General features: G+C 33.3%; 1 protein-coding gene across 1 annotated transcript; it reads right to left on the bottom strand.

The window, feature by feature from the left end:
* Positions 1–17,835: 17,835 nt before the first annotated feature.
* Positions 17,836–20,017, bottom strand: LOC130976360 (O-fucosyltransferase 23-like). Its single transcript, XM_057901209.1, has one exon. It carries the CDS (start codon positions 19,314–19,316, stop codon positions 18,057–18,059), a length of 1,260 nt encoding a protein of 419 aa, XP_057757192.1. The 5' UTR covers positions 19,317–20,017; the 3' UTR covers positions 17,836–18,056.
* Positions 20,018–22,004: the final 1,987 nt, after the last annotated feature.

The following is a 22,004-nucleotide window of genomic DNA, read 5'->3' as shown; positions in this document are numbered from 1 at the left end:
ATATTGCAAGCCACCAGCAATAGATATAGGTAAGGTAAGTTTATCCAAAAAGTTAAACCTTTGTGCAATAATTTTCTAAGAAGAGAACATTGGTGTAGTTACACTAAGATTTATCCATTCCAGTTTCAAGAGTAAATCAATCATGTTCTTAGTTTGAGAAATATGCAGTCCCATGTTTAGTAAATACTAGTATTTTTATTTGTTATAACATTACAGGAATATAATTTTTTAAAATTACTTCTATTTTGTTTTGGCATTATAAATTATTCTACAAAAGATTTATAGAATTAAACTATTTTTATAAAAAAGTCGTAGGGGACAAAAGTCCCGCCAGCTAAGAAGACCAGGGTCTCCATAAATAAAAAAAATTAAATAATAAGATTTTTAGCTATTATTTTCATGTGAAAAAGTTTAATTTTTTACTAATAATTAATTTTAACATTCGTTATCTAAAATTCAAAAGAATTTAACGTGTATATTTTTACATTTGATTAGGTGTTAAGTCTGTTACACAAAGAAAAATAATTAATTTTTATGTTTACTATTTAAAAATATTTTTTTCTCTATATATATAAAAATAAAATTAGATATTAGCATAAAAAATTTATACTTATAGTTATAAAATTAACTCAAAATTATTTTTTTAAAAAAAATAAATCTTGATACTAACTTTTAATCACAACATTAGTATTCTCTCTAAATTATATGTAATAAATATTTGAAGAAAAAAAAATTGAAAATATAGATTAGAAAGATAAGTAGTAAAATTTTAAAATAAAATAAAAAATAGGGTTAAGTACGATTTTGGTCCCTAACTAGAGGCCAAAAACTTTTTTCGTCCCCGGCCTTTTTTTGCCTTCAAAATCGTCCTGAAGGTTTAACTTAGTTTTAAAACCGTCATTTAGACCAAAATAGCCCTTCCCCTTCTTTCCCAAAATCAAGCAGAAACAGAATCAGAACCAAAAGCAGAACTAGAAGCAACAATAATCAGACAATGTAATAAACATTAAAAAAATAGATAATGGATCAATAAACCTGTATAATGAAACAATGTAATCAAGCTGAAGCAGGAGCACGAGCTGAAGCAGGAGCAGAACAACAACAACAACAACAACAATGAAACAATGTAATCAACAAGAAGCAGAAGCAACCAGAAGCAACAATAATCAGAAATCAACAACATAATAAAAGCAGAAGCAGAAGAGGAAGAAGCAGAAGCAAAAGCCGGCGAGCCACCCGAACCACCCTCCTTTCTCTTTTCTTCTTTCTCTCATCTTTTCTCTTCTCCTCTGTTCACGGTCTCCTGGCTGATCCTCTATCATAGCGCCGCCACCTTTTCTTCTTCTTCACTCTTCGCGCTACCCTAGCGCCACCGTTACAGCGCGAAGCCCTCTTCTCCTCCCTCGACTCACCTCCAGTTCGCGCCATCTTCTTTGAGCTCCACCATCACCGTCGACCTCTCCTCTACCCACCATCATAAAACCCCCAAAGCTTTCCCCTGCTCTTGCCTCGAACCAGAACCCACCGCCATTGAGCACCTCCGCTGAGCCCAAAGGAGCAGTGGCGAGATCCAGCGACCGAACGACGACGAGCTGCGGCGGCGGATTCCCTTCCCCTTTTCTTCCCCACCTTCCCTTCTCCCTCTTCGAACCCCTGAACCCCACACGCGCGTGCGTGCGTGCGTGCGCGTGATTCCGTTCCCTAGCACTTTAACCCGTTTTTCTTTTTTTATATATATATTTTTTAATTAGGAATAATTTGGTAATAAAAATTAAGATTTTGGTAAAAATGATGATTTTAAAACTAACTTAAATCTTTGGGAGCATTTTGTAGGCAAAAAAAGCTGGGGACGAAAAAAATTTTTGACCTCTATGTTAGAGACCAAAATTGTACTTAATCCTAAAAAATATGCATATAATAATAATAATAATAATAATAATAATAATAATAATAATAATAATAATAATAATATATTTTATTTGAATTATGTTATGTTGTTAATTTTTTTTTGTAGAACAGAAAGGTAGAGAAAAACAGAGAATGAGAAAAAGGAGAGAGAAAGATAACAAAGAATGAGAGATGGAGTTTGTTAATTTTGAAAGATTTTTTTTAATTGTAATGAAAAAATATCTAGTGACACATTTTGATTTGTCAAATTACTAATATAAATTATAAATTATATATAAAGTGGGAAGGATTGAGAGAAATAGAAAAAGGAGAAAAGTAGATAAGATAATATAGGAAGGGAGTTTATTAATTTTGGAAGGAAAATAAGAGAGTGTCATGTGACACATTTTGGTTATTAAATTAATTAGTAATATATAATATATAATATATAATATAGTTATATTTCAATTTTAATTTTAATTTAATTTGAATACAATTAGAGAATGTCATATTATACATTTGATTGTCAAATTTGTAATAAGTCATTAATAATGATATATAAGAAAGATAAAGTGATGAAGAAATAAAAGAAATAGAGAAAGAGATAGGGAGGAGAGGAGAATCTCTTTAATTTTGAAAAGAAAAATTTAATTTCAATTATAATAAAAAAGTAATATATAACACATTTTAGTTATAAAATTAGTAATATATAATAGATAATAGATGTAACCTCAAAATCCTAAAAGATCTTAGAAAATTTCAGTCTTATCATTTCTACAATCATAATATCATCTACGTATATAAGTATTTATATAAGAGGAAGCATGGTATTAAAATTATAACATATTAGTAAATTCAATAAAATAATATATTTTATATATTTTATTCAGGATAATTTACATAAATAAATCGTTTGAAAATTGAATTTATGCAAATAGAATTTTTTAAAACAAATTACATTCGTGTCCTAAATCAATTTTATGTAAATCGTTATATCCTACCACGGTTAGAATTTACATGTAATTATTACAAATTACATTTAAATACACATAATTATAATCCGCTACTTTCTATCGTGGATTATGAATAAATAGCAATGCATAAACTGCTAGAAACGGTTGTAATTTATGAAAAAATAATGAAGTATAATTTGTTAGAGACCATCGCAGATTACGTGCTGCATCATATTAGAAACACTGTCTCTCAAAAAAATCAGTGAAGAATTAAGTGAATATGAGTCACCAATAACTTTGTTAAAATGAAATATGTATGTGACTTAATTCCAACGGTAGTCTTTCCATACAACGGCCTCTATACTTCATTATTTGTTCAGCGTCTAGCGGTTTATGCATGCCCATTTATTCATAATCCATGATAAATGTAGCGGATTATGATGGTGTTTTTAAAAGTAATCTGCAATCGATTTATGTGACGAATTACATGTAAATTCTAAACCGTGGTAGGATGTAGCAATTTACGTAGAATTGGTTTAAGACAAATTTAACTTATTTTAGAAAATTATATTTGTATAAATTTAATCTCAAAATAATTTATATATGTAAATTGTTTTTTATTCATAAATATATTTTAAATATATGTAACAAAATTATTAAAATAATTGATTTATATTATTTCATGTCATATTTTTTATTATATAAAATATAAAAATATAATTTACTATCACATCAATATTTAATAAAATAAATTAATTAAAAAATAAAAAATAAATCAATTTTATATTTTATCAGATCTTAAACCAAAATAATTATTTTATAAGGACTTAGATAACTACTTCTTTATCTGATAAACATTTATTAACATTTTTCTTATATAAAAACAAATTAATTAACATATATATTTAATTATACAAAATTTTAATTTTTTGGCCCATTCTTTATCAAATTCCTCAGTCAGTCCTGAGAGGAAGAAAGAAAATCGAACAAATAAAAAGTCAGATTTTGTGCCTGTTTTAATATGTAAAGTGTTTTATGTAATTTGTCCACTGCATATTGTTAGAGCTGACAAAGTGAGGAGGTTGAAACATATAAACTTGTTTATACAATTGACCATTAAAAATAATTTGTTAATGATATGGTTGTAATAATTCAGCCATATCCTATAACTCCGATAGACGTTATAAGATCGGTTACCAGTAAATGGTCGTCCAAATAAAAATGTCTCAATACATCATTATTCTTTATTAAAAGGAGAATATTCAAAATACAATCATCGGATACTCCATTCTATAAAAGGCCAGGGGAGATAAGGCACTTTTAGACATGAGTATAATTTGATAATCCATTCACTAATTTGAGCGTCGGAGTGCCTTTTGCAAGTACCCACACCCCTTTGTTTTGCTCAAGCCGAGGTATAACTCTACTGAAGGAGAAAGCTCAGAATCATCCATCGGAAGACGAGACATACCCCTGCTGATTTATAGTTCGACCATGCAAGAACAACTGGCGCTCACCGTGGGGTCTAAGAAATAAAACCATTTCTTCCTTTTTTCCTAGGCCTCAAAATTTTCTTATCCACCTATGGTTGATCAACCTCCTCCAACACCCTCTGAGCTACTTCGAATGGTAATTGAGTTACAACAGGCTAATCAGTGCATGGCATAAGAAAATCAAAGAATGGCAAATCAAATAGTCGAGTTGACCAATACTCGAATTGAAAATAATGACGATCATAATGAACGAGTAGAAGATGAGGAACATGAATCTGATCCAACACACGTTTTTGAAACTCAGCGGCACAAAGAAGGTCGACGAGCTAATGATGCGAATGAATGGACAATGTTGTCGGTCCATTCACTGCTGATGTCATGAACTTTAAAATGCCCAAGTGGTTCACTCTGCCAACGACCTTAACTCCTTATGATGGGTTGGGCGACCCAAGAAAGCACATCAAGAAATTTTGATCTATAATGATAGTAAACGGAGCTTCTGACACTCTTTTATGTCATTGTTTTCCTACTTTTTTTAGACGATTCTGCACTTGATTGGTTTTATTCTTTGCCTGCAGATTCTATTTCTCATTTTCAGGAATTGGCAAAACTTTTTGAAAATCAGTTCGTTGCGTCTTCTATTTACTTACATGATCCTGGTGACCTGAATACAATCACGTAAGGACAAAATGAAAGCCTAAAAGACTATATTACTTGCTTTACAAAGGTAGCAATTACCTAACCCATAGGTGCATCTACATGCCATCAAAAATGGACTTTGGCTAGGAAAATTCCAAGAAGCAATCTCGGTAGCAAAACCAAAAACACTCACCGAGTTCAAGGAGAAAGCCAAAGGTCGAATGGAGATTGAGGAGCTTCGTCAAGCTCAGAAATCAGAAAAAACCCACAGTAACAAGGACGAGGATAAAGCTCAGAATAACTAGAAGAACTTTAAGCTAACTCCCCGTTATTATTCATATACGTAGTTCAACACAAAGAAAGACGACATAATTAGAGAGGTCCTAAATGGAAAGCTCATCAAGCCTCCACGGAAGGCCAATAATTATCAAGAAATGAAGAATGTGGATAAGTCCAAGTATTGCACCTTCCACCAAAAGTATGGACACACTACGGACGAGTGTGTGATCACCAAGGATTTGTTAGAGCGATTAGCTCAGTAAGGCCATTTAGACAAATACATCAGTGGCCACATTCAAAATGCGCCACATCATCTACCGACCACACCTCTGTAGAATAATATTCTCGAGATAAGGAGAAAACGCCTCATACTCATCCTGACCACCCACGAGAAATCATTAATTGTATATCTGAAGGTTTTGCAGGAGGGGGAGGCTCAAGCTCTTCCTGAAAATGTACATACTGAGCTATGTTCTCGGTTGAAGGAAGTTTAAATGAAACCCAGCCACCTTTTCATTTTTCACAAATGACATTCCATCCATCCAATTTCAATGCAAACACCACAAATTTGGATGACCCGATTGTTATTTCTATCCATCTGGGAGACCTTTTGGTACGAAAAGTATTGCTCGATCCTGGAAGCAGCGCAGATGTTTTATTCTATTCTACATTCCAGAAAATGAAGCTGAGCAATAACATACTCCAACCCTCTACTGGAGACCTGGTAGGGTTCTCAGGTAAATATATCCCAGTATTGAGATCTCTGTGGTTACAAATCACATTGAGTGACCATCCTTTATCCAAAATTTTTGACGTTCAATATTTATTTGTTGATTATTTCAGTCCTTACAATTTAATACTTGGCCGACCTTTTCTAAATAAGTTCGGCGCTATAGTATCTATAATTCATCTTTGTGTTAAGTTTCCTGTGTAGGATGACCTCATTGCAACTGTTCACAGTGACCATCGTGAAGCCTGTCAATGCTACAACATCATTCTTAAATTACCAAATCGAGCTATAGGAGCCCAAGTGAACAATGTCCATAATTTTGACGAGCTCCTAGCACCAGCAGACCTTGATCCAAGAGCCGAGTTCCTTGAGCGATGACGACGGCCAAATTGCATAGGTTTGGATTTTTTCACACTAAAAGAGGGTTAACATTGCAAGCATAGACCAAACCCAACAATCAGCCACTGATCAAATTGGAATTTCACAAGATGTGACATAACTCAAAACCAATTTAAAACCGAGAGTATTTGACTCCCGGGTCGTCTCCCAAGGAATTACTTGAGGGCAATGAGTGTGCAATTTCCAGTTGTAGTGATCAAGGGGTTATCAATGAAGAAATGAACATATAAAACAATAAAAGAACATGCAAAATTGTAATGATTGAACTAATAAAGAAATTAAAGAACCGACTATGTAATATGAACAAGTAAAGTATAAAAGAGATTAACATAGCAATGTATGAAAGGTTGAAAGCATAAGAAAGGGGTCTTAGCTTGGAGTGAGCTAAGGGTCCTTTCCTTGTTGGAACCACAATTATGACAATTATGATGGATTAGTCTCACTTGATCAACCCTCACATTGGAAGGTAAGTTAAATGAGCATAAGTGTTCTTAACCCACAAATCCTAAATTGCTTGCTAATTGCTTTAGCAACAAATTAGCGTTAGTGGGAACAAGAACAATTAACAATCCAAGAATTGACACTAAATATTGGACATTCCAACTCTAGGAACCCAATAGCTCACTTTACCCAAGCCAAGAGACAAAAATTTAGCCTAAAACCATATTGGACATTTTGTCAAACACTTGGTGGGCAAAAAGCTTAATCATGAGAAAAATGAGAAAAGATTTGAAACTAAAAGCAACAATTGCTCTCAATCAATAAGAATAACATAAGAAAGCATATAACAAACATCAAACATCAAAATCATCAACAAGAAATTGAAATTGCAAAAGAAAAGTGAAATTGAACTATAACTTGAAATAGAAGAAAGAGTAATGACAATGTAACTACAAAGAGTAAGAATAAGAGAATACTTACAATAAGATTAGTGAAATCCAAGATCAAAATGGAAATGACACTTGTATATAAAACCCTAATAGAAACCCTAGTAGAGATGATGAAAAACTTAGAGAAAACTAAAACTAAAAAACCTCTACTACTACTCCTAAACTATACTAATGATATGCTATGTTGTGTCCTTCATTCCCCCTCCAATATGAGCTAAGAGACTTCAGAAATGGGCCTCCAAAGCCCTCAAATCACGAGTCACGTGCTCCTTTAATGAAGTCATGCGCGGACACTTGTGCGGACACCTGTGCGGACGCACAGGCGTGTGCGTCCACACACTTTGTGAAAATTCCCTCATGAGCGTACGCACACAAGGTTGTGCGCACGCACACTAGGCGATGCTTAGCTGGACGCACGACGCGCTCAAAATGATCCACGCGCTCTGCTTTGGCTCCTGTGCGTATGCACAAGAGGCTGTGCGCACGCACACGTCTCTGAACTCATCTCCTTTGATTCTTCATGCTTCCTCCACTTTGCATGCTCTTCTTCCATTTTCTCCAAACAATTCCCATCTTATACACCTGAAATCACTCACAAACAAGATAAAGGCATCAAATGGAAGGTAATTGGAATAAAATATATCAAATTGGACACAAAAGAGCATGTTTTCATAATCAAGCACAATTTGGGAGGAAAGTTCAAAAGCATGCTATTCAAGGGAATAAGTGCAAGTTTATGTGATGAAATCCATTCAATTCTAACAAAAAAATCATCATCAAATACGGATTCATCAAGCGACCAACACCAACGAAGGAATTACAAAAAGTATATTTCACTAACGACCCTAACAAATTTACTTATGTAGGTACAACTCTAAGCCGGGAGGAAAAGAGTACAATTTAACAATTCTTACAACAACATGCCAATCTATTCGCATGGACCCCTGCTGATATGTCTGGGATTGATCCTTTGATCATTTTTCACAAGTTGGCACTCAATCCATTTGCTCGACCTATAGCCCAGAAAAAACGCAACCTTGGCATTGAGAAAAAGCAAGCATCCTTTGAGGAAACAAAACAACTCATCAATGTCGGCTTCATACAGGAGATCAGATTCACAGCATGGTTGGCTAACGTGGTAATGATAAAAAAAAACACAATGGTAAATGACGCATGTGTGTTAATTTCACCAATCTCAACAGAGCATGTCCAAAAGATGTTTATCCTTTACCCTCTATTGATTCTTTAGTAGATAATGCTTCTAGTTACGCAACATTAAGTTTTATGGATACATATTCTAGATATAACCAGATCCTAATTCAACCTTCGGATAAAAATAAAACTACCTTTATAACTGAATATGGTAATTATTGCTATAAAGTCATTCCTTTCGGACTTAAGAACGCATGCGCGCAACCTACCAGTGCCTCATGGATAAGGTATTTGCAAACCATATAGGACAAAACATGGAGGTCTATATTGATGACATGGTGGCAAAAACAAAGCTCGGCAACAAGCATGCTGACGACCTCACTAAAATTTTTAATCAAATTAGATGCTATAACATGCAGCTAAATCCAGAGAAATGTGCCTTTGCAGTACAAGGAGGCAAGTTTTTAGGATTCCTGCTTACAAGCCGAGGTATAGAAGTCAATTCTGACAAATGCTGAGCAATATTGAAAATGAAAAGCCTACAAACAATCAAGGAAGTACAATGTCTAACAGGGAGACTTGCTGCCCTATCTAATTTTTTGTCATGTTTAGCTTCTAAGTCTTTTTGTTTTTTCCAAACATTGAAAAAGAAAAACAAGTTCAACTGGAACGATGAATGTGAAAATCCTTTTTCTGATCTAAAGGCTACTCTTTTAAACCTCCCAATTTTACAAAAGTCTGCTCAGGGAAAAGAGCTTTATCTTTACCTATCAATTACTGACTGGGCTATAAGCTTTGTCCTTGTTACAAAAAGAGACAAAATGCGACGACCTATTTACTTTGTGAGCAAGTCTTTGCAACATACCGAGCTTCGCTACCCGAAGATAAAAAAGCTAGCCCTGGCATTCGTATTCTCGGCTAGACGCCTCCGACCATACTTTCAAAGTCATGTCATCAACATTCGAATCAACCAACCATTGCGGCAGGTCCTCAATAAACCGGAACTGGCTGGCCGACTTATCAAATGATCCATGGAGCTTTCTGAATTTGACATTAGATACCAAAGCAGAGGACCGATTAAGTCAAAGTATTTAGTAGACTTCGTCGCCGAGTTCACTGCTCCAAATTTGGATGAGCATCACATGCAATGGACCCTTTATGTGGATGGAGCATCCAACCCTCAAGAATGTGGTGCTGGAATCCTACTTGAAAAGGATAACGGATTTGTCCTTGAACATTCTCTACACCTCTCTTTCAAAGCAAGCAACAACCAAACAGAATACAAGGCTTTAATTGCGGGCTTAAGGTTAGCAATTGATCTACACATCTCGGAACTAAATGTATATTGTGACTCTCTACTAGTCGTACAATAGGTAAATGAACTTTCTCTGTCAAACACCCTTTATTAACAAAATACTTGGCATTTGTAAAATCATTGATTTCTAATTTTTCTAAATTTGAAATCCATCACATACCTAGGGAGAAAAATCACCGAGCTGATATCTTATCAAAACTCAAAAGCACACAATCACACATTTATTCTCTTTATCAATCTACTTTGCTTACACCAAGTATCACTCTAACCGAAGTTTTAAGTGTCACTCAGGAAGAAGATTGGCGATAGCCCTATATCCAGTATCTTAAAACCAGGAATATCATACAAAATCTTAATAATGTTCGAAAATTCCGACGACAAGCATCTTTCTTTACAATATTCAACAATTCTCTATATAGACGAGGTTTTTCTTGTCCTTTGTTAAAATGTCTCTCCAGGTCAGAAGCCGACCTAGCTATAGCAGAAGCTCATGAAGGTATTTGTGGAACCCACATTGGAGCTCGAGCCTATCCTCTAAGATAGTTCGTGCCGGATTCTTTTGGTCGATATTACAGCAAGATTGCAATGCCAAAGTAAAAGCTTGACGTAATTGCCAAAAGCACTCTGCGATTATACACAATCCAGCCGAGGTATTACATTATTCTGAAGTATGTTGGCCTTTTTATCAATGGGGCTTGATATACTCGGCCCTTTCCCATTAGCACTAGGCCAGGTAAAATTTCTAATAGTTGCTATTGATTATTTTTCAAAATGGATTGAAGCTCAACCTTTGGACAAAATAACGTCTCAACAAATGATTTTCTTTGTTTGAAAATATATCATATGTAGATTCGGTATATCTCAGCATATCATCACTGACAATGGCCGCTAGTTTGTCGATAAAAAATTCACCTCTTTTTTGCAGAACTTGAAAATAACACAACACTTCGCTTCAGTGGAGCACCCACAAACAAATGGTTTAGTAGAAGCAGCCAATAAAGTTATTTTACATGCCTTATCGAAAAACTAAATGATGCCAAAGAACTCTGGGGCGAACTCATACCAAAAATTATATGGGGATGTAATACTACTATTCATTCAACTACAAGAGAAACACCATTCATATTAGTGTATAGATCTGAAGCTATGATCCCTTTAGAGATCTTTCAGTCCTCCTTTACGACTTAGATTGACGATCAAACTGAAGTCCGGCGCATAGATTTGGATACAGTTGAAGAAATCAAAGACATCGCAACACTCTGTCACTGAACAATGAGCATAACATAGCTCGGTGACACAATAAAAAAGACAATCCCCGATCATTTCAAACAAATGACTTAGTACTGAAGAAAACTGAACAGGCTAGACGACCTTCATCACATGTAAAACTAACCGCAAATTGAGAAGGCCCATTCCGAGTTCTTGAAGTTCTAGGAAATGGGACATATCGTCTACAATATTTGGATGGTATAACTTTACGTAATACTTGGACTATCTCTTCGTTAAAGCATTATTATAGTTAAAAGACAGGGACAGGCTTGTACCCTTTTTCTTACTCACAAGAGTTTTTTCATACAGGATTTTGCTTGGAGAGGTTTTAATGAGGCAAGCCTACCTGCACATTTGCAATAAATGTCTCTAAACATTTTGTTCCAATTTCTGATTTATTTACTGATTACATGCCTTTCTCAATTCAAGTTATACTTCCTAAATGACTAGTACGTTTTATGTAAATTGCTCTTAACTCTAACATACAAAAGCTCAATACTTATTCAATTGTGACCAAATCACAAATTGGCATAAGGTGCCTCTACCAACTCAATAAATTTTCTATCCGAAATACCGCAAAATTCAAACAATATGGTATCAATTATGGTATAGCATAATACCAACTACCTCAAATCAAACAATCAAACACATCAATTCTTTAGTCACTACCTTCAAATCATTGACCACCAATCTCTAAAAACCCCAGGTATATACCTCAAAATATCAAACATTCAATCTAAACAAAATACAATCTATCAGAATCAAATAAAACTAGATTCTTATAAAAAAACTGATCAAAATGCAAAAAATTCATAGGAATACACAATACCAGTTTTTAGCAAGTTCTAAAGATCAAACAGTTATCTTTAAACAAGATAACAAAAAACAAAAACAAAAAATTCTAATAACAAGTTAGTCTGCCACATTTTCATCTCCTTCCTCTGCAGCTTTTTCATCATCAACTAAAAGCCCTTCACGAACAACTTTGCTTGGGTCCATCTGGGAAAAATCCCATTTAGCAACTAAAAACTTGGCCTGCATCACTGCTCCTCAAAACCCTAAGTAAATGCATCCAAAATTTCAGTCTGTCGATTTTTCTCGGAATTCTTCAATTTAACCGTCACCTCAATAATCTAATTCTGTAAGTTAGAAAGTTCACTTTCTTTTTTCTTTGTGATCTCTGAATCCTTCTCATACTTTCTCTTGACTGAGTTGAGCTCCTCCTCTTTCTCTACCAAGTTCTTTTTCATCTCTGCTAATACGTCCTTCTTCAAATTTAGGTCTTCTTTCAAACTAGCCATCTCCTCTGTTTTTCCTAACAATTTCTTATGTTTTACTTTCCCACTCTGACCAATACTAGCTAGTCAGAGTCCAAGAACCTATAAAAAAACAGTTATATTGCAGACCATATTCTAAGTAAATGAAACTATAGAATCAAACCTACAAAAATTGATCTACAGCAACATTGCCAATTTTTTCAACCAAAGTCACATCAGCTGATGACAGCAACATCTCATCAGCAACAACCATATAAGGGATCTTTTTGTCCCACAATGACAAACCATCACCTTTTTCAAAAAAAAAAAAAGCAAGCAACTTTTGTTGGCTATTCACAAACGTACTAAGCTCCACTAAAGGAATTTCCTTCTCCATCAAATCGTCGGACACATCTAAATCAACAGGCTCGGACTTCCTCTTTTTAAAGATGATTTTCCTTCTCCCTGGTTTTGGTTGATCAACCTCACCTTCCCTATCCCCTTTGGCAGGGTTCGACGATGAACCATTGACGATCGGATTTTTGTGTGGTCTAGAATTTCACAAATAAATTCTCGTTGAAAGTATAGTTTCTAAACCAACATAAATTTTTTCGTACAAAAACTTGATTGTCACAAGTAACAAACCCCTAATAAAATTGATAACCGAAGTATTTAAACCTCGGGTCGTCTCTCAAGGAATTGCAGGGGAGTGTGCTTATAATTGGTTATGGAAAAGTATGTTTTAGGGGGGTTTTGGATAAGAGAACAAGAAAAAGTAAACTGCAAATGGAATAAACTAATAAATAGAAAAGCTCTTGGCAAGGTATGAGAACTGGAAGTCCTATCCTAGCTATCCTTATCAATTGTGATGAGAATTGTCCATTGCTCCCACTTAGTTAACCTCTAACTATGGAGGAAAGTCAAGTGGACTAATCAATTTGATTCCTCAAGTCCTAGTCAACTCCTAAGGAAAGACTAGCTTTAGAGGGATCCAAACCAATCAGCAACTTTCAATTACCAATCAACAAAGGAGTTTGATAACTCAAGTGTCACCAATTACTCAACCAAGGCCAAAAGGATAAAAATCTACTCTAGAATCCAACCAAGTATTTTATCAAACACTTGGAAGGCACAACATAAAAACATAGAAAACTAGCAAGGAATATTAAATCCAAATAACCAATCGCAAACATCAATTAATAACAAATAATAGAAGAAGCAACAAGTCTGAAATACCTCAAATTGTATTAAAAGAAAAATCGAATCTAACATGAGAGTAGAAGAGAAACTAAATTGAAAGAACATTGAACCTAGAGTTGGGAAGAAATAAACTTAAAATTAAGAGAAATCCTAAATCCTAAAACCTAGAGAGAGGAGAGGGCCTCTCTCTCTAGAAAACTACATCTAAAAACCTAAAATTATGTGAATGTGAAGTGTGTGATGTTTGAATGATTCTTCCACTCTACAGCCTTTAATCTATGTTTTCTGGGTCAAAAACTGGGTCAAAAACAGCCTAGAAATCGTTGGGGGCAAATTCTGATACGTACAGGTCACTGAATTTTCCGCAGAACGACGCGTGCGCATCATTTATCTATACGGCCACTATGGCAAATTATCTATCATTTTGAAGCACCAGATGTTAGCTTTCTAACACAACTGGAACCGTTTCATTTGGACCTCTGTAGCTCAAGTTATGATCGATTGAATGCGAAGAGGTCAGGGTTGACAGCATTAGCAGTTCCTTCAATTTCTTGTATTCCTTCCACTTTTGCATGCTTCCTTTCCATCTTCTAAGCCATTCCTGCCCTATAAACCCTGAAATCACTTAACACACATATCAAAGCATCGAATGATAATAAAAGAGGATTAAAATTAGGAAAATTAAGGCCAAAGAAGCATATTTCCAATCATAGCACAAAATCAGGAAGAAAAATGTAAAACATGCGATTTCTATGAATAAGTGTGAGATTAGTGGATAAAATTCACTCAATTAAGCACAAGATGTACCACGAAATAGTGGTGCATCAACCATCCTTCTTGAGATTCTTTGTTTTAAGGCGGGCTCTTAGAGTCACAACCGAAATCCCAGGATATTTTCCACCTACAACATGCACAAACCATTTCAAAACAAACACCATTTGATAGAAATATATATAATATGTGATAGCTTACCGAGGTAGTTTACCACAGCCACACTATCCACCTATCATGGGAGCAACTCAAAAATAGATATTAAATTATTTAGATCAATAGGCTCCACCAAAAAATCGATTATACATTCACTCCTCGGATCTATTTCTTCCGGACATAAAATATGTTGTGGTTGGCAACACCATTAAAGAGGAAACTTCTCACCCAGATTTTCATCCAAGCAAAAAGAAAAATTTTTATTAACCGATTTCACTTTTAAAAACATTTCTTTGAAATCTTTGAAGGAAGATTGATATCGAAAATCCAATGAAACTATCATGTTTACTCAAACTTCTTTCTAAACCCCTTTGACTTGAAATAGTGAAAAGAACAATTTCAATGAAGGTTTTATTTTAAAAAATTCCATTAAAACCTCAAAACACCTCAGGAACGCCCAATCATTTGGGTGCAACTGAGAGGGAGCGCAATTTAGTTGTTTTAGCATTGTATATTCAAAATCCGTAAACGGAAGCTTCACATGAAGTTTCTCTAATACACAACTATGCATGTAGAAAAATTCAAAATCACTCTTTCTATGAAACACACGTTCTGCCCTAGTGCATGACAACAACTCAACCTAAACACCCGAACCCTCTCTCACTATTTTTTTTGCATCTATCTGACCTACATTATCTCCATCCACAAACAGAGAATCCTGTATTTTAACATCATCATCAACCCACTCATACAAACCGTCATAATCAACCTTTTGTATTTTTTTTTCTTTTTTCTTATCCATCGTTTTCTGAAAACAAAAAGAAATATGAAGAAAGAAGTGAATGCAAAAATGCAAATGACAGAGTTTGAAGCTAACCTCTTTTACTCATCTCTTCAAACCTTCTTTTTTCAACATGTTTTCATCAAAAGAAATTAACTTTATGATACCTCTCAGGATGCCAACAAAGTATAAAAGCATATTTAATGAAATCGGTTCAGTTTCTTTCTACAATAAATCACACCTTTTTTATTCTCTCAAATCAACGGCTACCAATGCATTGGTAACTGCAACGGCTTTTCCTTTCTGACTGACAAGACCTTTTCATTTCCAGCATTTATTTCATTTAATTACTTATGTATTTTATTTAATAAAATATGTCGAACTGAAGCTCCTTAGTTATATCACGCCGAATTATACCCAATCATTTAAAGCTCAACCTATTTTATTAAAATACTCACTAGGCTGAGTTTGGGGCTATGATATGACTATTATAATTTGGCCATGTGCTATAACTTGGTGATAAACGTTATAAGATTGGTTATTAGTAAACGGTCGTCCAAATAAAAACGTCTTAATACATCATTATTTTTCATTAAAGAAAAATATTCAAAATAGAATTATCGGATACTCCATCCTATAAAAAGGAAAATAAGGCACTTTTAGACATATGAGTACAATTTGATAATTCATTCACTAATTTTTTTTTTTGGTGGCTATTCATTCACTAATTTGAGCGTTGAAGTTTGCAAGTACCTACACCTTCTTTATTTTGCTCAAGCCGAAATATAACTTTACGGAAAGAGAAAGGTCGAAAAAATTCATCAAAAGATAAGATATATCCCTGCTAATTTATAATTTGACTACGCAAAAGTAGTGAAAATCGAATTGTCTAAATTGTCACCCTTTCGATAAAGCAAATCTGAGAACTAATCAAATAATGGAGGAACGAATTATCAGGCTAAAAATCTGATCATAATCCATGCTGTCAGTTTGATGAAATTCTTTTCCACCGAAAAATTTAATTTGGGTTTAGAAATATATATCAGATTTGGAGCTAGTTATCATCGAGTGAGTGTTAAGAAGAAAAGAAGTAGGAAGTAGGAACTGCTAGAGTTTATGGATACTTAATATCACCAATCGGAATTGTAGAAATATAATAATCAGTAAGATGAGTAGGACGAATAGGGATACAATCAGATGTAGAAATAGTATCATTACTATTAGATGATGAAGGAAAACTACTTAACTAGATGAATTAAACATTAAATCTTGTAATATATAAAAATATTTAAAAAAAAATTTTGAGTAATAAATATTTAATAATTGAAGTTAAACTTCATATGTCAACAAAATATTTTGATATGCCTAACATAAATTCATTAATCATATAATAAGTGAGCACAAATTTACAGATGAACCGTCCTTAGTTATCATTAAAAAAGGAAACAAACTCCACAAACGAAGATGAAAGACAGACATATACTCCTATATTTGTACATCCCCTCATAATCTCATTATTACATTCACAACACTAGCAGTTGCATATGATAAGTTTATGAAACATGTTGTAAATGTACATATTGAATATGAATACATTTCTAACTCACACTTTAAAATAAATCCATATCTATTTTACTGATGAATAAAATATGAGTTAATACGATTTCTCATGCTACATAATATTTTCAAAAATTACTCTTATTTCAAACCTTTTTATTTATAAATAAAAAAATATATTTATACATATTATTTTATCAATTTTTTATAAGAATATAATAATTTTTTTATATTCAATATTTAATTTTATATAATACCAAGTTAATAACTGATTTTTTGTCCTTCTTTGTCTCTCTAAAAGGATTGATTCATGTTTTTGGAAGACAAATCATGGTACATACCCCTGGGTTTGTGGGTCAAGGTGACCACAAATATTAAAGGCAAGTATTGAGACTGAAAACTTAGGACACTCATGAATAGCTCATCATCATCTTCAATAATATCGAAAAGAAGAAGAAGAAAACGACAAAAGAGAATGAAGGGAACAAAAGTAAAGTATAAACAGACTGTAAAAGGGAATGTTCGTCTTTTCCTGACCTTAGGCTTCTAAGAAACATAAACTTTCAACAAATTATGTACAAAGTTAAAAATTAATATTTAATTTAAAAATATAAAAAATATATCATTTTTAAATATTTAATATTTACTTAAAAAAATAAATTCAGCAATTTTGATATCAAAATAAAAGACACTAGATAATTGGAAAAAAAAATATCAAATTAATTCATTTTTCTTTGATAACTCAATTTGAAGTAGCAAGCCATCTTTACAGCGAAACTCTCCTTCACATGTAGATAATGATGAGAAACAAATATTTATTAATAAACTTACCTAATACTCCTATATTTATCCTAAAAAGAAGTGAGATCAAATTAAATATTGGGGGTTGGTTCCATGAAAGTGGACAATGTGAACCAAACAATACACATTGAATAAGAAAAATGATGTTTGTATAATTTTTTTATATTTTTTATGGTATAAAAAACAAACATTTTATTTTTTCTCCATTTTTTATCAATTATTTCTAATATAAAAAATATACAAAAATGATACATATAACATTCTTCTATTTAATTGATAATATAATATATGGCTATATGCCGTGAGAATTGGCAACATCAAGAAGTTGACATTAACTAAAAGAGCGTTTGGTCATGAGATACACGTCTATAGTTACTTGAAAGTGAAGCATGGCCCTCTACCCCACTTCACTTCACACAAAAATCATTAGAAACTTTTATACAAGAAATTATACACAAAACATTAACAAGTTAATAAACAAACAGAAGACATGCTAAAGAGAAATTAAGAACAGAAAGAAAGGAATTGTCAAGAAGATATGTGAGTAGTGCCATAGCTAATTGCTTGAAGGTTTAAATCAGACATGTTTGTGATCCATCTCTTGGGGCCATTTGATTCTCCTTTTATGTTATATGCATATGAAGGCCATGTTATGTTGTTGGTTCCACTTTCACCCTTTTTGATCATCTTCTGAGTTCTCTCAAGAACTATGAGACTTGAAAATGTAGAGAAACTGTTCCCAACAAAGATATCAGCCCTCAAACAAACTTCATAGTCAATTGCAGATTGGATCAGATATGGATATTTGCTATAAATTCCTTCCACACCAAGTTTCTTCTTCTCAAATGGTAGAAATCCTTCTCCCCAACTTTCCAACACCGAAGAATTTTGAAGGAGTTTATCGGCTACGGCGAGGTAAACAACGGCTGGAGTCTTCAAACCTTCAATGTTAGCAACTCTTTGAATGATTTCATCCTTGCTGCTACAAATTTGATTTGTGTTTAGCCTCTGTTCCAATTTCTTACAATGAATCATCCAATCAATTTCTACTCTCATGTGGACAGCAACATATGGTAGAGGCTGCAATGAAACTGCTCTAATCCTAGACACAACTCTATCTGCTTCATTAGCAAACTCATCCACCAAAACCAAGCACTCAAAAACCTTAGCATAGTCCCTCACCGGCCAGTGATCGTGCCATAGGAATGGATTCTTCCCAATTATTCGAATCACTTGATAGTTATCGAATTTCCCTTTGCTATGCTCTCTCAATTGTTCCAAATCCCTCTCCAATGTCCACTTTCTACCACTCCCTTTCTGCAATTCAAGAACTTGTGTTGGATTCGAGAGATCCGAGTATCTCCCCAACCGGACAAAGCCATTGCAAAGTTCATTAAACTTTTGAAATTGGAAAACCTTGTCAAATGAAATGGGTTGCAAGAGATCAATCTCTTTGTAAAACAGAGAGGCACTAAGACTAGGCATTAAGAGAGTTCGGTTGAGCATTCGAGCAGTGAGACAAGCCCTTGCAAATGCAATCTTCTGGTTGTTTAGTCCCCACACAATCTGAGGAACCTCCAAGAACTTATTGTCTTGCCTAACTGCGATTCCAGACTGCGAATCATTGCGAATATAAACAATGTTGCCCCATTCAGCCCTGCCAACTAAGCCAGGGATTGAAGGAAGCAACAATGCTCTAAGAATCAAAACAGCAACAAGCACAAACACACATTTCAAGCTTATGGAATTTGATGATATCTTAAAGTTAAACCTTTCCATCCAAAGCATCAATTTTTGATTGAATTCGAGACAACAAAAAAAGTATCACTTACAAGAGATCAATTAAACCTTGCATGTTATTAGTATTAGAATTGAAAAAGAAGAGAAACAGAGGAAAGGAAGAAAAGGAAACAAGAGCTATGTATCTTGAACCAAAGGCGGAAAAGAATTCAGATTTGAGAATAGAGGCGATGATGTTGACAGTGACATCCACGTGAATCTCGGCAAAAACAACAATCACATCATCATCATCATCAACATCAGTATCACCATCACAAAACCCCACCTCTATAACAAAAAACTCAGCAGACACATAACAACTCAGAATAAGGTATTAGTTTGAGTCACACCAATAAAACAAATTGGATATTTAACAAACTAGCAATTGAATTGAGAGAGAGAGAGAGAGAGAGAGAGAGAGAGAGAGAGAGAGAGAAATGGTGGATATGATTTAATTGTGGAAAGAAAGGATGGAAGGGTGAGGTAGGTTAGTAGGTAGGTGGTAGAAGGAGAGAGGAAGAAGAAGAAAAAAAATGTGAGAGTAAGAGAGAGAAACGACGAAATGAGATGGCGAAAAGGAGAGAGGCGAAAGGACAGGTGAGATTTGGTTGCAGAGTTTCTGCGGTTTCAGTTTCAGTGTGTTTTGTGGACAAAAACGAAAAGAAGACAACAAAACAATAAACTCTGAGCGCAGCCACTCCCACACCTTATTGCAGCTAGAGCTTGCTGCAGCCATTTTATTTTAAGTAAGTATTTTTTAAATTAGTTATTGCGGATGTATATATATTACTTTAGATTTTTTAAAAAGATAATTAATTATTAAAAAATGTTTTTTATTAAATATTAATTTATGATATCGTAAATATTTAACAAAAGTTTAAATTACATGTCTAACTATGATGTAGGGATATTAGTACGGATACGGATCACGATACAATATAAAATACATAAACATATGAATTTAAAATTTTCATAAAATACAGAAACAAGAGATATTATCAAAATATAAAATATTTTTTATATAAATTATAATAATACTTTTATATTTTATTAATATTAAAATATACATTAATTTTTTATTATTTTTATGATTTTTTAATTATATAAATATTTAAAATATTTTTATTTTAATAAATAATAATATATATTATTTTTAAATTTATTTTAAAAATATATATTAATAATAAAATTAAATAAATTAACATATAATAATAATTAAATATCTTTTTTTATATTTAAAAAATAATTTTTTATTTTTTATTAAAATATAATTATATATAAAAATATACGTATTAAATAAATATAATATTATATTTAAAATATATCTAACACATAACCATAACAATTTAGCGAAGTTTTTGAACTTCGTATATGTCTAATATCGCACATTGCTTTATCCATTCTATTAAATGATGATGTATTTGATTATGCCAAAAATACAATAAAAAGAATACAAGAGATGAATCCACGAATTTTTAGATAAGTCTAACGACTAATAACAACAACAATAATATGCTTGCCTTATATTTGTATATTTGTTATAGTTAAGACTTGCGCGTCGTTCCAGGTTGGTCCAGTAGCGATAATTATTCAAATGACTGGGATAATGTGCACTTTAATTATTATTTTTAAATTTTCAGTTGACAAATTGGGCATGTATTTTCCCTTGGCAAATAACAATAGTAGAATATATACAGTACAGCCTTTCTTTGTTTTAAGTTTTAACCTTGCTGGTTGACTGCTTGTCATTCTTTTTCTCCAATAATATGAGGTTCTCGTGGTCCGCTGGCCAAGTTGTTAATTGAAAAACATTGTACTCTACTCTTTAAAATAGACGTTCAAGCTAAATTGAATTTCAAATCTCTTGCGAAATTAAAATATAAAACTGGTTTTGATCTCGCTTACCACGCTTTACATGCCAAACCTCTCACAAAATTGACTCTTAGTTTGCAACGTATTGAAGCTATTGAGGAGGAATGTACACGGCTGGGTTTATTTTGATTAGACCAATTTTTCAGATCTTTATTTAATTCTAAATTTCATAAAATTTGATAGGATAAAATATATTTTTTTTATTAATTATTCTAGACAAGAATCAAAACCTTTATTCATATTAAACAATAATATTACTTACCAGTTAAAGGGTATATTGTAAAAGAAGTTAATACCAAAACCTCACTTAACCATCACATTAAGACATTTAAAACGTATATTAAAGACATTAAATATCTAATAACATTACACTGGAAAACAGAATAAAAGAAAAGGATCCTTGACCATCGATAAGGTAACGATCTGCGGAGGTCATCCTCACCTACAAGATACAAGGAATTGCCTCCACAGGATAACAGACATTGTGAATTTGGGAGGTGAGAAAGAGACGAGTCCCGATCAGCCTAGTTTATAAAGAGACCGACTCTGCAAAGGAGTCTGAGTCCTAAAAAGTATAGAGATACTTGGGAGCATGTAATTATGGGCCAAACCCCATTTATTTTTCATGTCTTTTAGGTTCGCTTACCTAAGAACTTTGATAAGTCAACAGATTTGAAGAATGACAAAAAATTGGATCCTTAGGAGCACGTTGATGCTTTTGAGGCCAAGATGAACCTATAGAAGATGCAATCTGGTGTAAGGCTTTTTCGATGACGTTGTCAGATCCAGCAATGACTTGCTTCAACACATTGCCTTTCGGCTCCA

Source organism: Arachis stenosperma, chromosome 4 (genome assembly GCF_014773155.1).
Source record: "Arachis stenosperma cultivar V10309 chromosome 4, arast.V10309.gnm1.PFL2, whole genome shotgun sequence".
NCBI classification, from domain to species: Eukaryota; Viridiplantae; Streptophyta; class Magnoliopsida; order Fabales; family Fabaceae; genus Arachis; species Arachis stenosperma.
The sequence above is the reverse complement of the archived record's forward strand: the minus strand, read 5'-3'. Positions and strand labels throughout refer to the sequence as shown.